General features: G+C 38.1%; 1 protein-coding gene across 5 annotated transcripts in view; it reads left to right on the forward strand.

Moving 5' to 3' along the window:
- Nucleotides 1-15289, forward strand: part of elmo2 (engulfment and cell motility 2) — a 34681-nt gene that overhangs the window by 6796 nt on the left and 12596 nt on the right. For 2 of the 5 annotated variants that reach the window (XM_028446037.1, XM_028446036.1), the window contains exons 2-12: nt 4910-4979; nt 5107-5206; nt 6045-6085; nt 6273-6345; nt 6436-6486; nt 8607-8776; nt 8853-8952; nt 9370-9521; nt 10418-10496; nt 14962-14997; nt 15265-15289. The exon at nt 15265-15289 is cut by the window's right edge and continues 26 nt beyond it. In XM_028446037.1, the coding sequence (XP_028301838.1) occupies nt 5129-5206; nt 6045-6085; nt 6273-6345; nt 6436-6486; nt 8607-8776; nt 8853-8952; nt 9370-9521; nt 10418-10496; nt 14962-14997; nt 15265-15289 (805 nt within the window). In that variant the 5' untranslated portion in view covers nt 4910-4979; nt 5107-5128. The remainder of the gene's footprint in view (nt 1-4909; nt 4980-5106; nt 5207-6044; nt 6086-6272; nt 6346-6435; nt 6487-8606; nt 8777-8852; nt 8953-9369; nt 9522-10417; nt 10497-14961; nt 14998-15264) is intronic. The other 3 variants (XM_028446038.1, XM_028446040.1, XM_028446041.1) reach the window with 3 other exon arrangements.

Here is a 15289-nt window from a genome sequence, read left to right on the forward strand (position 1 = left end):
AAAAATCTTGTTTTCAAATATTTAGAATAGTTGTGAATTTATCGATAGTTTTAATTCATATGAGTTCATTCTTTTTCTAAGAAATCAGTTGCAGAAATGTTTTTTGTATAGTTGAGAGTTTTACATGTTATGTATGTAAAAGAAACTAATGTTCTGTATTTAAAAGAAACTAAAGATAGAATGTTATTTAACTGTTGAACCTTTTCATGGTTTAAAATGTTTTTTTTTGGTCTTGGTCTCGATCTCGTCTTGTCTCGGTCTTGGTCTTGACTTGGTCTCGGCTCCCAAAAGTCTTGGTCTTGGTGCATTCTGGTCTTGGGCAAGTCTTGGTGTCGGATAATGTGGTCTTGAGCACAACACTGACCTAAACATACGTGTGTTCAAATGTTTTCAATCACAAGACTTGTGCTGCAGTATTTTAGAAAACATGCAGAGAGTGAAGTTTAGTGAGATAGGAATGTTTTTTCCTCTGCTGTAGCAGAGTCCACACTTGGTGTCATGGCAGCTTAAAGATGTGGAGGCGTTTGTGCTCCCTCCATCTGATGGCTGGTTGGCTGTTGGACTCGTTACCATTCTCTGATATAACTTCCTGTAGTGGATGTTAACCACAAACTAATTGCTTGTGGTTGAATGACTTGAGTTCATTGATCTCCTGAAAAAGGATCCATACATGCCTCTTATTCATAGTGGGTACCAGGGTTGGGGTCAATTATAATTGTTATCGCATAATTGACAATTCATTACTATTATGGTAATTGTAATTTCAAAAAACTGTTGTTGTCGTAATCGTAATTAAATTGTAATTGAGTTCAGATAATTGACTTTGTAATTGTAATAAAAAATTGTAAACGATAATTTATCGCATAACTGGGGAACCATGTTACAGTTCTATGTACATTTCTACTCATATGTAGTTAGAAATTATTAAAATATATTTCATATCTATCTTTCCCACAATTTATCATTTTATACAAATATAAATTGAGGGGTATACTGACACAAAAAATGCTCAGGCGCCCACACATAAAAAGTTATTTGATCCGATATTGATATTGGATATCGGTCCGGTATCAGCCAGAAAATGAATATCGGATTTTATCGGACTGCATCTAAAATCTCCTATATAATATACTGTATATTGGTTTTTTTTAATTATTTTTTTAATATCTTCTATTTTAATTTTGTATTCCTTTTATTCAATCATAGAATATTTGTATTCATTGGTTTATAATAAATGGGTCTGTTTATTTTGATAATCAAGCCTTTTCTAACATTCCATACTACAAAATAAGTAATAAAACTATGTATGATTCGTGCTGGTATCATATCGGACCAATATTGGTATCGGCCAATACACAAGGATGCAATATCGGTATCGGTATTGTATAGTGAAATAGTTGTATCGGGACATCCCTACTAAAGGTAACCAATAGAAAGGAAAGAAATTAGATGATAGATATTTATTTTTAATGTATTTTACAGCTGATTTAGGACCTGTTATCATAAGAGAGATTATTTATTAAAGGTTCAGTAATTGTGATTAATTGTAATTGAACTTGAGTAATTGAGAATATAATCTTGGTTGACTTACTGAGGATAAAAAAAATTGTAATTTAATTGTAATTGGGGAAAAATGCTGGTCCCTGTAATCGAAACTGAGACGTAATTGGAACTGAAAAATGTAATTGACCCCAACCGTGGTGGGTACAGATATTTTCATCACTAACAATATGTGCTTTCCCCCTTATTATTGATCATCATAATGTTATTAACCTTCACATCCTTGTGAATGTGAACTGGCAGAGCATGAGCAGACATTCAGCACAAATGGTAAAGCTTGTCAAAAGGAGTTCACTGTGCTGCTGAAAATAACAGGAGCGATTAGTCTGTGGGGAGAAAAGTTGTTTTCTGGGCGTCTGGTGTCTGGAATGCTCACACTAAAATGATAAGGATTTCTTTTCAGATGGAGAGCTTTGGCCTCGTACAAAGGGTTTTGTATCTTGAAAGTCATTTGGAGAACAGCAGTGCTTTTTCCCTTTTCTTCCCCATCGTCATCCAATCATCAGCCGCATCTTTCTGGCAGCTTTTCATGGCTTTGCCTTGATGTGAGAGCACAGAGAGCGATTACTGTCTTCTGCCAAACAGGCCCGGCTCTGCTGTGCTCCCTCTGCTCTCAGTGCCTACGCTGTTTAATATTATCATTACTATTAAACCTTCCTTTATAAGGAAACCCATTGACATTCTAAACACAAGTTGGTTTCAGCAAGTATTCATAGGCTGTGTTCGAAATCACATACTAACGTATAGGGAACTTTTTCACTTCCGATATGATACCGATATTGCAGCCTTGCGTATCGGCCTATACCGATATTGATTCGATACGATACCAGCACGAATCATACATACTTTTATGACTTATTTTGCAGTGTGGAATGTTAGAAAAGGCTTGATCAAGTGATGTTACTCAGAGAACAATAGTCAGCAACAGTAGGTTACTTTGTTGGAGTGTGAACCACAGTCACCTATGGATAAAAGTGCTAGAGCGAAACATTTTATATCGGTGATTTTAGATGCAGTCCGATAAAATCCGATATTTGTTTTCTGGCTGATAATGGACCGATATCCGATATCAATAGCGGATCGGGACACTTCCACTAACGTACTACACACTACACACTCAATGAGTATATACTGTCTAGGGATGTCCTGATACAACTTTTTCATTTCTGATATGATACCGATATTGCAGCCTTGCATATCAGCCTATACCGATATTGATCCGATATCAGCATGAATTGTACATGCTTTTTTTTTTTTTTTTCTAATTTAAAAAAAATAAAAAAATCTTTAATAAAAAAAAATAATTACTTATTTTGTAGTGTGGAATGTTAGAAAAGTCTTGATCAAGTGATGTCACTCAAACAGAGAACAATAGTCAGCAACAGTGGGTATGAGAAAAACTGAGCCATTTATAATTAACAGATTGGTTACATACATTTTAACCTTCAACATAATATCTACAGTATTCTACAATTGAATAAAAAAAACAAAAAACAAAATTGAAATCCGGAAATTTGAATCCGATATCTGATATTCGTTTTCAGTTTAATCAGGACACCCCTAATACTGTCTACTATATACTATTAGTATGATTAGGAGGATTAGGATGATGACCATTCCCAGTGAAGTATACTTCCAAGTTTCCCAAGATGCATTTCGTACCTATAACGACAAAAAGCAGAAGCATAATGAGGCTAAATATCTCCATTTATTCACCACCTTTGAATGTTCTGAAGACATTTCAAGTGAGAAAGTGACCAAGTACAATATCAACATGTGGTCATTTGATCTATAAAACTCAAGGAAACATATTTCCGAGAATTTCGGAGACCCGCCATTGTGCTACTGACAAAACTTCTCGTTAACTTCGAAACAAGAGCCCAATTTACAAAAGCGTTAAAAGATAATGAAAAACAAGAATAGATGCTTTTGTTTTGAAATGGGGATATTTGCCTTTTAGCTTGAAGCTGGTCCCAGGAAAATTTTACATTCCACTCACAATGTATCATGGGACACTTCAAAAATGTCCCCATATAGTATACGTTGGGTATTTCTGGCGTACTTCTTATCGTTCCGTACTATCTAATTGGAACGCACTACATACTCATTTTGACGTCAGACTAAGTATGAACAGTACATCAGTATGTGATTTCAAACACAGCCATATACTTGGTAAGATAAACTCTGCAAGTTACATTTTGAAATCTTGTCCAAATAGTGATAGGGGGAAATTTCTCACGGGACAGCGGCTAGCCTTACCTGTTGCTATGGCTAACTGCTAGGAATGCACTTACTGTAGCAATTCATGTACCTCACATTAGGGTGGCCTACATCCTGCATTGTATCAGTTTTTTTTTTTTTTTTTTTTTTTAATTTTATATTGGAAACGGATTTGCATTGCACATAATGGAAAAAAAGAGCCTAAATAAAAAATAAATAAATCAGTAAACAGAAAATATGTTGTGAATTTGAGTAAGAAAAGTTAATAATAAATAAATAAATAAATAAATAAATAAATAAATAAATAAATAAATAAATAAACAGCAGAGAGGTGACAGGAAAAGTGACAAATTGTGTTGCCAGGTTGGGTTTAGAATGTCTCAAGGTGACATTTTGCAGTTTATGCCTTGCTATTACCATTTCTATATGACATAGTGCAGACAGCTTTTTGGGTGTGATGCTTCTCACACTGACACATTACATCACATACCTGAGCTAACATCAGTGACCTCTGTTAAAATGACAATAATTTGATGTAGACGAGCCAACATGTGTTAAGATGTTACTTTTGAGGGTTATCTGCATGAAAACAGCTGCTGTTTGTGCAGATAATGGTTTTGCATTTGTATTGGTGGCCTAATGGTGATGGCAGCGGGCTTGTAACCAGAAGGTGGCTTTAAATTTAAAAACGATCATTAGAACTAAATATACTGAAACGAGTGTGGGTGATTCCTGTTTTAAGCAATGGAATTTAAAATAAGCTGTATTACATTTTACACTCGAACTAAAATTAAAGGCTGCAGCTGCAAACACCACTTCCTGAAATATGCAAATGTCCAATCAAAAGACTAATTCTCAAGAGTATTTAATTAATAGCATTATTTTACAAGGGAATATAATACATGTGTATTATATGAATTATGGTCAAATTAGAGTAATATCTATCTAGCCTGGACTACAATAGTTACATAGAATAGAATCCGCTGTGAGCCTGTGGCCTTTAAGGAATTCAAGGTTGTGTGTGTGTGTGTGTCTGTTTGTTTGTGTGTGTGTGTGTGTGTGTGTGTGTGTGTGTGTGTGTGTGTGTGTGTGTGTGTGTGTGTGTGTGTGTGTGTGTGTGTGTCTGCAGGGAAGCTGACTCTGTGGATTATACAACAGAGCTGTTGGAGCCCCTCACCTGATCAGCAGCTATCCTTTAGGTAGTATCACATCAAACTCTTCGCTGGATTTACCCATCTGATTAATATGAAACAATAACACTCTGTAGATATTTTTTAGATACACATTTGTTATAATTCTAATTCAGACATGTTTTCCTTTTTGTAGGGTATTATAACTAAGGGCAACCATGACTCCTCCAGCTGACATTGTGAAGGTAGCTATTGAATGGCCCGGTGCCAATGCTCAGCTGATAGAGATGGACCAGGTCAGTATGTTATGTATGTGTGATGCTTCTCTGGAAAAGTTTGTGTGCACTTATGGGTGTCCCGATCCAATATTGATACCAGATATCGGTTTGATACCAGCCAGAAAACGAGTATTGGATTTTATTGGACTGCATCTAAAATCTCAGATATATATTATATTATATTTATTCACAGTAGAATACTGTAGATATTATGTTGAAGGTTAAAATGTATGTAACCAATCTGTTAATAATAAATGGGTCAGTTTTTCTCATACCTACTGTTGCTGACTATTGTTCTCTGTTTGAGTAACATCACTTGATCAAGACTTTTCTAACATTCCACACTACAAAATAAGTAATAAAAGTATGTACGATTCGTGCTGATATTGTATTGCAACCATATCGGTCAATACGCGAGGCTGCAATATCAGTATTGTATCGGAAGAGAAAAAGTTGGATCGGGACATCCCTATGTGCACTGATAGAAAAGTACATTTTTGTCCAGGTTTTAAAAAGAAAAACGGTAACACTTTACTTGACGTTTTATACATAAAGCCTTACATTACAATGACATTATTATGACATGACACCTGTCATTAGCATGAATTAGGTGTCATGAAGGCTGTCTATATTAAGTGTTGCTCATCACATCCCAAACCCTATTTAATCCCACTAGATCCCTCCACCTAACCCAAAAAATGTCAACATAGCTCCAAAGGTGTCATAATTTAGCGAACAAAACTTAATGACAGTCTTCATGGCTAATGACAGCGTAATGTCAGCCTTATGTATAAAACTTGAAGTAAGATGTTACCACAAAAACTATTGTTTTTCATTGTGATTTTTGTGTTTGCAGAGAAGACCTCTGTCGTCAGTAATCAGAGAAGTGTGTGATGGGTAAGCGTGAATCTCTTTCCTTTTTCTCTCGTCATTCTTTTGAATTTATGGTCTGGATGGTTTATTCAACACGACATGTCTTTTATTGCAAATATGTTTTACACTTAAAAATATTGATGTCTTTTATTTGGATTTAGACCTAAAAACAGACATATTTCAGAATTTACATTTCTCTACTCATCCCCAGCTGGTCTTTGTCAGGCTCTGAGCAGTTTGCTCTGCGTTACGCTGACGGCCCTCAGCTCTACATCACTGAGCAGGTCAGCAGCACTGTTTCATTCTCCTCACGTTGGGATCAAGACATTGTACATCTGTTTTATTTTTTTTAACAATGCCCCTTCATCTTCCAGAGCCGCGCTGACATCAAGAATGGGACCATTCTACGATTAGCCATTTCTCCTGTAAGGTTATCTGTGTTTACACATGTGCTTTTGTCTTTTAATCCACTTTTCAGTAGCCATTGATTAAACAGAACAGCCATAGGCAGTTGGCTTAAAGCATTTTCAGTATATTTCCAGAATTTTACAACATCATCCAACTCCCTAAATGGGAACTCAACAAAGGTTTTTCTACAGAAACCAAACTGGTGTCCGTGCATTTTACAAAAGGTTAAAAAGAAAGCCATTGTTGAGCCATTTTGTCGTGGTGGAAAACATCAGCGTCTAACTAATTATTTATGATAATCTCTTTGTATCTCTCTCTCAATAATCCTGTCCTATTTCCAAATGCAGTGTGGATGCTTAGCACATTGGCAAATCACTGACAGTGCAACAAAAGCCATACAGATTTGCTTTAGGTTGATAAAATGCAGTGAATGTAAGTTGGTTAATGGATTATACAGTAATAACACTGTAGTAATAGTCCTGCAGCGCTGCCTTTGAGATAGAAATCACCATTAAGCACTAAAAACCAGCTTGTTTTGTGATATTCCAAATACTAAGGGAATATTTATTTTTTTTGTTCCTACTTTCTCATTAAATACTTAAAAAGGGTTAGTTACCGGTACTTAATAGCGAAAAAGATATAAAATAAAAAAGAACCCCTAAACATGTACTAGAATTGAATTGAAATATTGTCTCTTGTGTAATAATATGTATCTAAAACAAAATTAAAACTCTGTTTTGAAGTCCCACCATATATAGTACAAGTAAATCCATAACAATAAACAGTTAAGCTGTGTTCTGGATTCTGGATTCAAACTGCAATGATGCCTCTCCATAATAATAAAAACAAATTAACTTGAGCGTTAATAATTTGAGTATCTGTTAGGGTTTTGTGTTACAAATAAAGCTGCTGCAGCTAACAGACGACTGTTGTGCTGTAGTATTTAAGATAAGATACCAATGTTCCCACATTAGTTGTTTGGTTGTTTTTTTTTAGCACTAAAGCAGAAATATTCTCACTTCATGGTTAAAAAATGTTTTTTTTTTTTTTTTTTTTCATTGTTTTCTATCCCATGATCCAAGCTCACAAAAATCACACATCTGGGCGGCAGTAGCTCAGCCCGTAGGGACTTGAGTTGGGAACCGGAGGGTCGCCAGTCCAAGTCCTGGTGCGGACCAAAATTATGGAAGTTGTTCTGGTAGCTGAAGAGGTGCCCAAGCCAATAGTATCCAGCTGCAGCCCCGGAGCGGAATCCCCTGACAGGACAACAAGCCCTGGCTGGACGGAAGTGTCCCTGACGTGACAGCGGAAGCTATTTTTTATGTTTTTTTTTTTTTTTTTAATTTATCAACATTATACACAAACATAGGCACATATTCATAAATAACTTAAGCATGCCATCTTCACATTACTGAAAAGAGGTAGAGAATAAAACAAGATAAAATAAAATACACATATTTTCCAGTAACACCAATAACGTATCAACAACAGTGTACCGGGGTCAGGACATTAGTTAAATTATATTAACATAAATTGCTCTAACAGTGTACAGACTCATTTTTCAATGTTTTCAGGGATTTGACAAGCAGAATAAAGTCGTTTTTCCTAAATAAGAAACTGGTATGTTTTAAATAGCCATTAATGTATTTATGTATGGAAGCTCTTTTTCAATGCAACAAACCTCGAATCGAGCCAGGAAGTGGAGGCGGTAGTGGTAGCGGTTAGGGTTAGGTAAGTATTGCGAAGTTGCCAGAACAGTGAATAGGGTTACTGGTATTCTACATCACTCCCGCCCAGCCAGAGGCTTGTGTCCCACCAAGGGCTTCCGTTCCGGGGCTGCAGCTGGATACTACTCGCCCAAGCACTGCCGAGGTGCTCTTGAGCAAGGCACTGAATCCCTACACTGCTCTGGTGCGGTCCCTTCATAGTGAAAGTAGCCCCACTCTGACAACTCTCCATTAATGCATGTGTGTGATTCTGGCCTGTGAGTGAGAAGCATGTCCTTAAAATAACAGAGTGTAAAAACCTGAATTTCCCCCTGGGATTAATAAAGTATTACAAATTTTAAAAAGAAATCCTAATCTCTGTGTTATTGTTCATAACCGTATCATCATGGATCCCATTTTGACCTTAACAGGCCCGTGCTGCCCGTCAGCTGTTGGACAGGATTCAGTCTCACAGCATCGATGCGCGACTTGAGGCTCTCAAAGAGCTGGCCAAGCTGTCTGCTGACCCAACCTTTGCCACAGAGTTCATCAACATGGAGGGCATCGGGACCCTGGCTCGTCTCGTGGAGAGCGGCACCCAGTGAGTGTTGGTTTGGTTAATGGCCAAGTGGTGGACATGGTGGCATGTGCTCTGACAGATGCTTTTCTTCCTGCAGCTTTGGTGAAATGCTGGCCTTCACTCTCACAGCCTTCCTGGAGCTAATGGATCATGGCATTGTGTCGTGGGACCTTATCTCCATCTCCTTTATCAAACAGGTCCCTCCTCCTCCTCCTCCTCCTCCTCTTCCTCCTCCTCCTCCTCCAACAACAACACAGCATCACATCTCCTATTTATACAAACTTTAATGTTTCATTCCCTTTGTTTCTGCACTTTTTAATACTTAGTTGCCCTTTTTGGCATTAGCCAATATCTGGAAAGCGTAGGATCAGTTGCCTAGCAACCTCTTCTATTATGTGGAGTGGAAATGGAGCGAGAAACACTCTCTGACCTGGACAAATACTCTGAAGAGAGTTTTATAACGTCAGATTTTATGAGAGAGGAAAATTCTATATACTACAGTAAATATATGCTCCCTATGAGAATATCAGAGGGTTTATTTGTTTAAAAACAAGGCTTTTATTTACAGCAGAATGAGATATGATAAAGATTCAGACCTCTTTACTCTCTGTCAGATCGCGGGCTACGTGAACCAGCCCATGGTGGACGTGTCCATTCTCCAGCGTTCCCTTGCCATCCTGGAGAGCATGGTCCTGAACAGCCACAGTCTGTACCACCGAGTGGCCCAGGAGATCACCGTGGGACAGCTCATCGGGCACCTGCAAGTGTGAGCATGCATACATGCACAGGAGCCCCCTGTGCACTTTAGTTAGGGGATGCAATAGGGAGACATGGAGGAAGTTCTTATGTTTCTTGGAAATGTTATCAATAGGTTTTATCTATAGTGATGTTTACTGCATGACTAACCTAAACCTAGTGTTGGTGGTTATTAGTATTTGTATTTGTGAAATTTGATTAAAAGACAAATAATGCAACAATTTATTACTGCTTGTAAAAGAAAAGCAGAAAAGAAAAGATGACGATGCAGATGTTAGATCCTGTTTTCAGTATTCATCAGCCCAAACATGTTTTTTCATTTTTAAAAAGTAGAGTTGTGAAAATATGTAAATAATAATTGGATATATCTGTGCTGGGTTTAAAATACATGGTCCACAGGTCCCAGTAAGAATACTGAATATAATCCAATTAGTAACAAATTCATGAGGAGCTGTAAAATGTCTTCAAATCCACAATATAATACAAAACAATTAAAAGGCACATGTTAAAGTTGTTTTTTTTTTTTTTTTTTTAATTTTAGATTGTTTATTTTTTATTTTTTGATCTATTTAAAATAAATTTTTGATAATATTTTTTCAAAGTGAATAATTTAATAATGTAAAAAGGAGGTTTGCAGTAATACTGCATTTACCTTTGATGTATTGATAGGAGTTCATCTAATACTTCAGTGGCTATCAAAGCTTGGTGGGGGAGTGTTCAGGAATGAGTGAGGCCTAAGTTAGATACAACGGTATTTACTGCAGTTGGTTATTGGCGCGGGGTGTGTAACATAGCATAAAAAAAATTTAAATGAGCAGCTTTTGTAGCTTGAAGCGTGAATGGATGTCGGTGGAGCTCGATACTTCTAACTGGTTGTTGCGCCGCTGGCTGTTTGTGTTTGATTAGGTCAAACCAGGAGATCCAGACGTACGCCATTGCACTCATCAATGCACTCTTCCTGAAGGCTCCAGAGGACAGACGGCAGGTTGGTGCTCTGCACTCACAGCACAGTGGGCTGCAGAAAAGACACAGAATGCACTTAACTCAACAAGCACCCTCTGTATATAGATTACACATTAGTGGGCTCAAGATAATGTCATGAGTAGTTTTCTGTCTGCCAGCTGTCATGTTGGGGTTTCTGTATTTCTGTCTTTGCTTTAAAACACTTAGCGTACATAGGAGGGCTTCACTTTGACATTTGTACATTTGTCTCACTGCTGTTTCAGAGAAGTTTACTGGCAACTTTTGAGGGCAGTGCACGTGTTCAACCAGGTCCTTCCTGTTATAAAGCCAGGGCAGGACTATCAAATAATTTTCAAGATAACTGATTCAGGTTCAGAAAACCTAATTTGTCCCCGATGGGCAATTCAGTTTCAGTTACATTTCGACCAAGAAACATGAAAGACATTAACATATATCACATGGGGGCAGGTACAGAAGTACTGGGGAGCAGTCACAAGAGCAGCGCTCCGTTTCATAGATTAGAAATAAGTAGGGATAAAAAAGGCAAAAACCAAGCTGGGCCCTTGCAGCGAAGGGCGGAGTTTGGGATCATGAAAAAACTCTTCAGCAAACATTGCGACAAAAACCAACAAACACAACATTCAGATTCAGTTCCAACAGACACAAAACCATAGCACGTGGGCAGGTGAGGGTAGGTGGTGGGTCTGGGGAAGGGATGTAGGGGGCGGTGGCAGGGCAAAGAGGGGGGGAGGATTTCCAGCTGTTTGGGGGCGCGGTATGCAGCCACTGGCGCTTCTTGACACCTTCCAGCAGCACGGAGGGGTTAGGGTTAGGGTTAGGGTTAGGTGATGATTAGGGAGTGGAGGTAGAGAGGAGGGGGGGACAGAGCATCACAACTGCACATTTATCCATTTAACAGCTTTTTAGTATTTAATTTGAGATTTATATGTTGATGGATATGCAAAATTGTACACACGAGCCAAAAAAATCTAAACATTAACTTAACTCCATTAACGCATTATCGTGTCGTGTGCATCATAGTTACGATGTGATGTGTTGTTTTGGAGCTCGGCTTTAGTCTGCTGTGGTAACTCCATTCACATTTGTCTTTGAGGAGTTAATACTTTGTTGTTTTTCTTTGTCTGATCAATGTTTCATTCAAATTGTTTGCACTGATTGACATGGAGCACTTTCAAGTGAAATATTTACTGAGACCTCGGTTCTCAGAAAATTACAATTTTACTTAAGACGATACAAAAAAAAGATTTCTAGAAATGTTGGCCAACGTATGAAAAGTATGAATGAGATAGAGTCGATCAGTCTGTGGCACTGCTCAGGTGTTATGAGAGCCCAGGTTGCTCTGATAGTGGCCTTCAGCTCTTCTGCATTGTTGGGTCTGGCATCTTGTATCTTCCTCTTCACAATACCCATAGATGTTCTCTGAGGTTAAGGTCAGGTGAGTTTGCTGTCCAATCAAGAACAGGGATACTATGGTCCTTAAACCAGATACTGTTAGCTTTGGCACTGTGTGCAGGTGCCAAGTCCTGTTGGAAGATGAAATCTGCATCTCCATAAAGCTGGTCAGCAGCAGGAAGCATGAAGTGCTCTAAAACTTAATGGTAGATGGCTGTGTTGACCATGGACCTAAGGAAACACAGTGGACCAACACCAGCACATGACATGGCACCCCAAACCATCAGACTGTGGAAACTTTACACTCGACCTCAAGCAACGTGGATTCTGTGCCTCTCCTCTCTTCATCCAGAGTCTGGGACCTTGATTTCCAAAGAACATGCAACATTTACTTTTATCAAAGAACATAACTTTGGACCACTCAGCACCAGTCCAGTCCTTTTTGTCTTTAGCCCAGGTGAGACGCTTCTGATGCTGTCTCTATTTCAGGAGTGGCTTAACACAAGGAATGCGACAGCTGAAACCCATGTCTTGCATACGTCTGTGCGTGGTGGTTCTTGAAGCACTGACTCCAGCTACAGTCCACTCTGTGAATCTTCATCACGTTTTTGAATAGATTTTGTTTCACAATCCTCTCCAGGGCGTGGTTATCCCTATTGCTTGTACACTTTTTTCTACCACATCTTTTCCTTCCCTTTGCCTCTATTAATGTGCTTGGACAGAGCTCTGTGAACAGCCAGCCTCTTTAGTGATGACCTTTTGTGTCTTGCCCTCCTTGTGCAAAGTGTCAATGGTCATCTTTTGGACAACTGTCAGGTCAGCAGTCTTCCCCATGATTGTGTAGCCTACAGAACTAAACTGGAGACCATTTAAAGGCCTTTGCAGGACACCAGGTGTCTTCAATATTGAACCTCTTCACAATATTCTAATTTTCTAAGATACTCAATTTGGGGTTTTCATTAGTTGTCAGTTATAATCATCAACATTAAAAGAAATAAACACTTGAAATATGTCAGTCTGTGTGAAATGAATGTATACATTATACAACTTTCACTTTTTGAAGGGAATTACTGAAATAAATCAACTTTTTGATGATATTCTAAATTTATGACCAGCACCTGTATGCATTGCCACAAATTACACATTGGCCTCTGTGAGACTGCCCTCTAGTGGTGACAGAGAAACAATCCCATCAAAAAAAAAAGCGTAAATATGGCTTTGTACTAGCCAAACGTGCTTGGCTTTGGCAAACATGGAAACAAAAGACAGAACAAGACTTTGCTTGGAGAACGATTTTAGACTCAGACTCTCAATTTCAGCCAAATATTGCAGAGTTCTGTGCAAATAGTATTTCACTGTTTTCAGCTGATGAGCATGTTGTATTACCGCTATATGTCCAATCAACAAAAGTTTGGTAAATTTCTTTTTTCCAAAATAAAAGAGATCGTTTGTCACTGAAAATGCCAGTTGGCCATTTAATTAAATACATCGAGTGATAATTTTGAATAAGATATATTGTGGTGTGCTTACAGATTATTATTTTTTATTATGTAATATTCCTCAACAGGATTGGTAAAATTCAGAGACATATTTCACCGTAGGGCTACATTGTATGTTTTTTTTGCAGTGTGCAGGAATAGGCGGTACAGGGCTTCAGGTTAAATGTCCAAAGGGGTACGGGACTGTGAAAAGTTTGAGAACCACTGAACTAAGACACTGAGCTGTTAGAAAACCTTGAAACATTCCATTCAAGTGCAGGAATGATGCATGCAATAGCAGAAGTGCTAATTTTTCAAAAGAAAATAGCTGTTGCTTTCATGAAAATAATACACAGTTCGTTTTGTTTCTTGTGTCCCAGACTTGAACACGAGTACATGATCTAAGTAGGTTTTTTAACCACTGTGCTGCAGAGTGTGCCAGATAGAATGTTTAATCCATTTGTTTTTAACTTTTTATTATTTTAACTTTCATGGAAAATATGATGGACGAATGAATAGAGCCTAATGTCCGACATTGCACTGTATATGTAGCAAACACTCATTGTAGTTTCCCAAATAAGAGTCGAGGATTAAAAGATTACGGATGCAAACTTCTATATTCCACAAAAAATAAACAAACAAACTAAACAGTGTTAATTTTCAGTTGTCAGACTGTATTTATTTAAGTAAATTATCACTTTTTCTATTCATATTCTACGAAAGGCTTTAAAACAGTGATCATCGACTGATTTGTGTTCAGGACTGGACACAAATCAGTTGGATATGTTACGTTTATCATAACATCACAGGTAATAATAATAATAATAATAATAATAATAATAATAATAATAATAACTTTAGCGTTTTTTTCAAGGAGACTCAAAGCGCGTTACAGAAACCATTATTCATTCACACCAGTCACTCACATCAGTCATATCAGTGGTGGTAAGCTACAGTATAGCCACAGCTGCCTTGGGGCATACTGCCATTTTACGCCTACGGCCCTTCTGACCACCCCCTACATCCATGCACAATTCATACGAGGCAATGAGGGTAAAGTGCCTTGCCCGAGGACATAACGACAATGACTTGGATAAAGCGAGATTCAAACACCCAACCCTTCGGTTTTTGGACACCTGACTCTACCACTGACCCACGGTCGCCGGTAATAACAGATTTCGAGGTTAACTTTTTTGTAAATTTCCCTGAAATCAGATTAAATCATGTGATGATGCTAAGACGGTTAAATACTCTACAAGCCAAAAGCACATATCTTTTTCTCATAAATGCTTCACCATGTAAACACCCAATGGAAACAGGTCAGATCCCCAGTTTTAGGTCTCGAACCACACATTGAGAAACTTTGTTCTGATATTTTGACAGTAAATTAATTATTTTCACACTCATACGAGACTGAACCGATGTCCATATTGACCACTAGAGGGCAGACAGAGGTAGCAGAGCTCAGAGGACTCACTGATTCACTCTGTTCTCCAAGGAAATATTTGTATTTATTTGACATGATGGTGCTTTCTGTGTCCTTGCATGCTGTGCATGTTTTGTGTTTCTGTGTTAACATGTTTCCATGACCCACAGGAGGACTATTCTAACCCCCTGGAGCAACATGTCAGTGTGAGTACACAGCATATCATGCCTGGGCTTCACTATTGTGTCATGGAATGTCTGCATGTTCAGAGACGAGATAGAATGAACATGGCTTGTTGCGGCAGCAGAAAAACTCATGACAAAGTGAGGCTCAACCATTGGGTGTTATACTTTGAGAAATGCCTTCATTTAGTTTGAACATTTTCACCTTAAACATTTAAAGTCACAGGCTTAAGGCTTTATTTCTATTGGAAAAGGTTTAGTGGCGTCATCTGTTCATTTCTTCATCCTCAGGAGATGGCGAGCACCCTGGCTCAGA

Source organism: Gouania willdenowi, chromosome 5 (assembly GCF_900634775.1).
Source record: "Gouania willdenowi chromosome 5, fGouWil2.1, whole genome shotgun sequence".
Lineage (NCBI taxonomy): Eukaryota > Metazoa > Chordata > Actinopteri > Blenniiformes > Gobiesocidae > Gouania > Gouania willdenowi.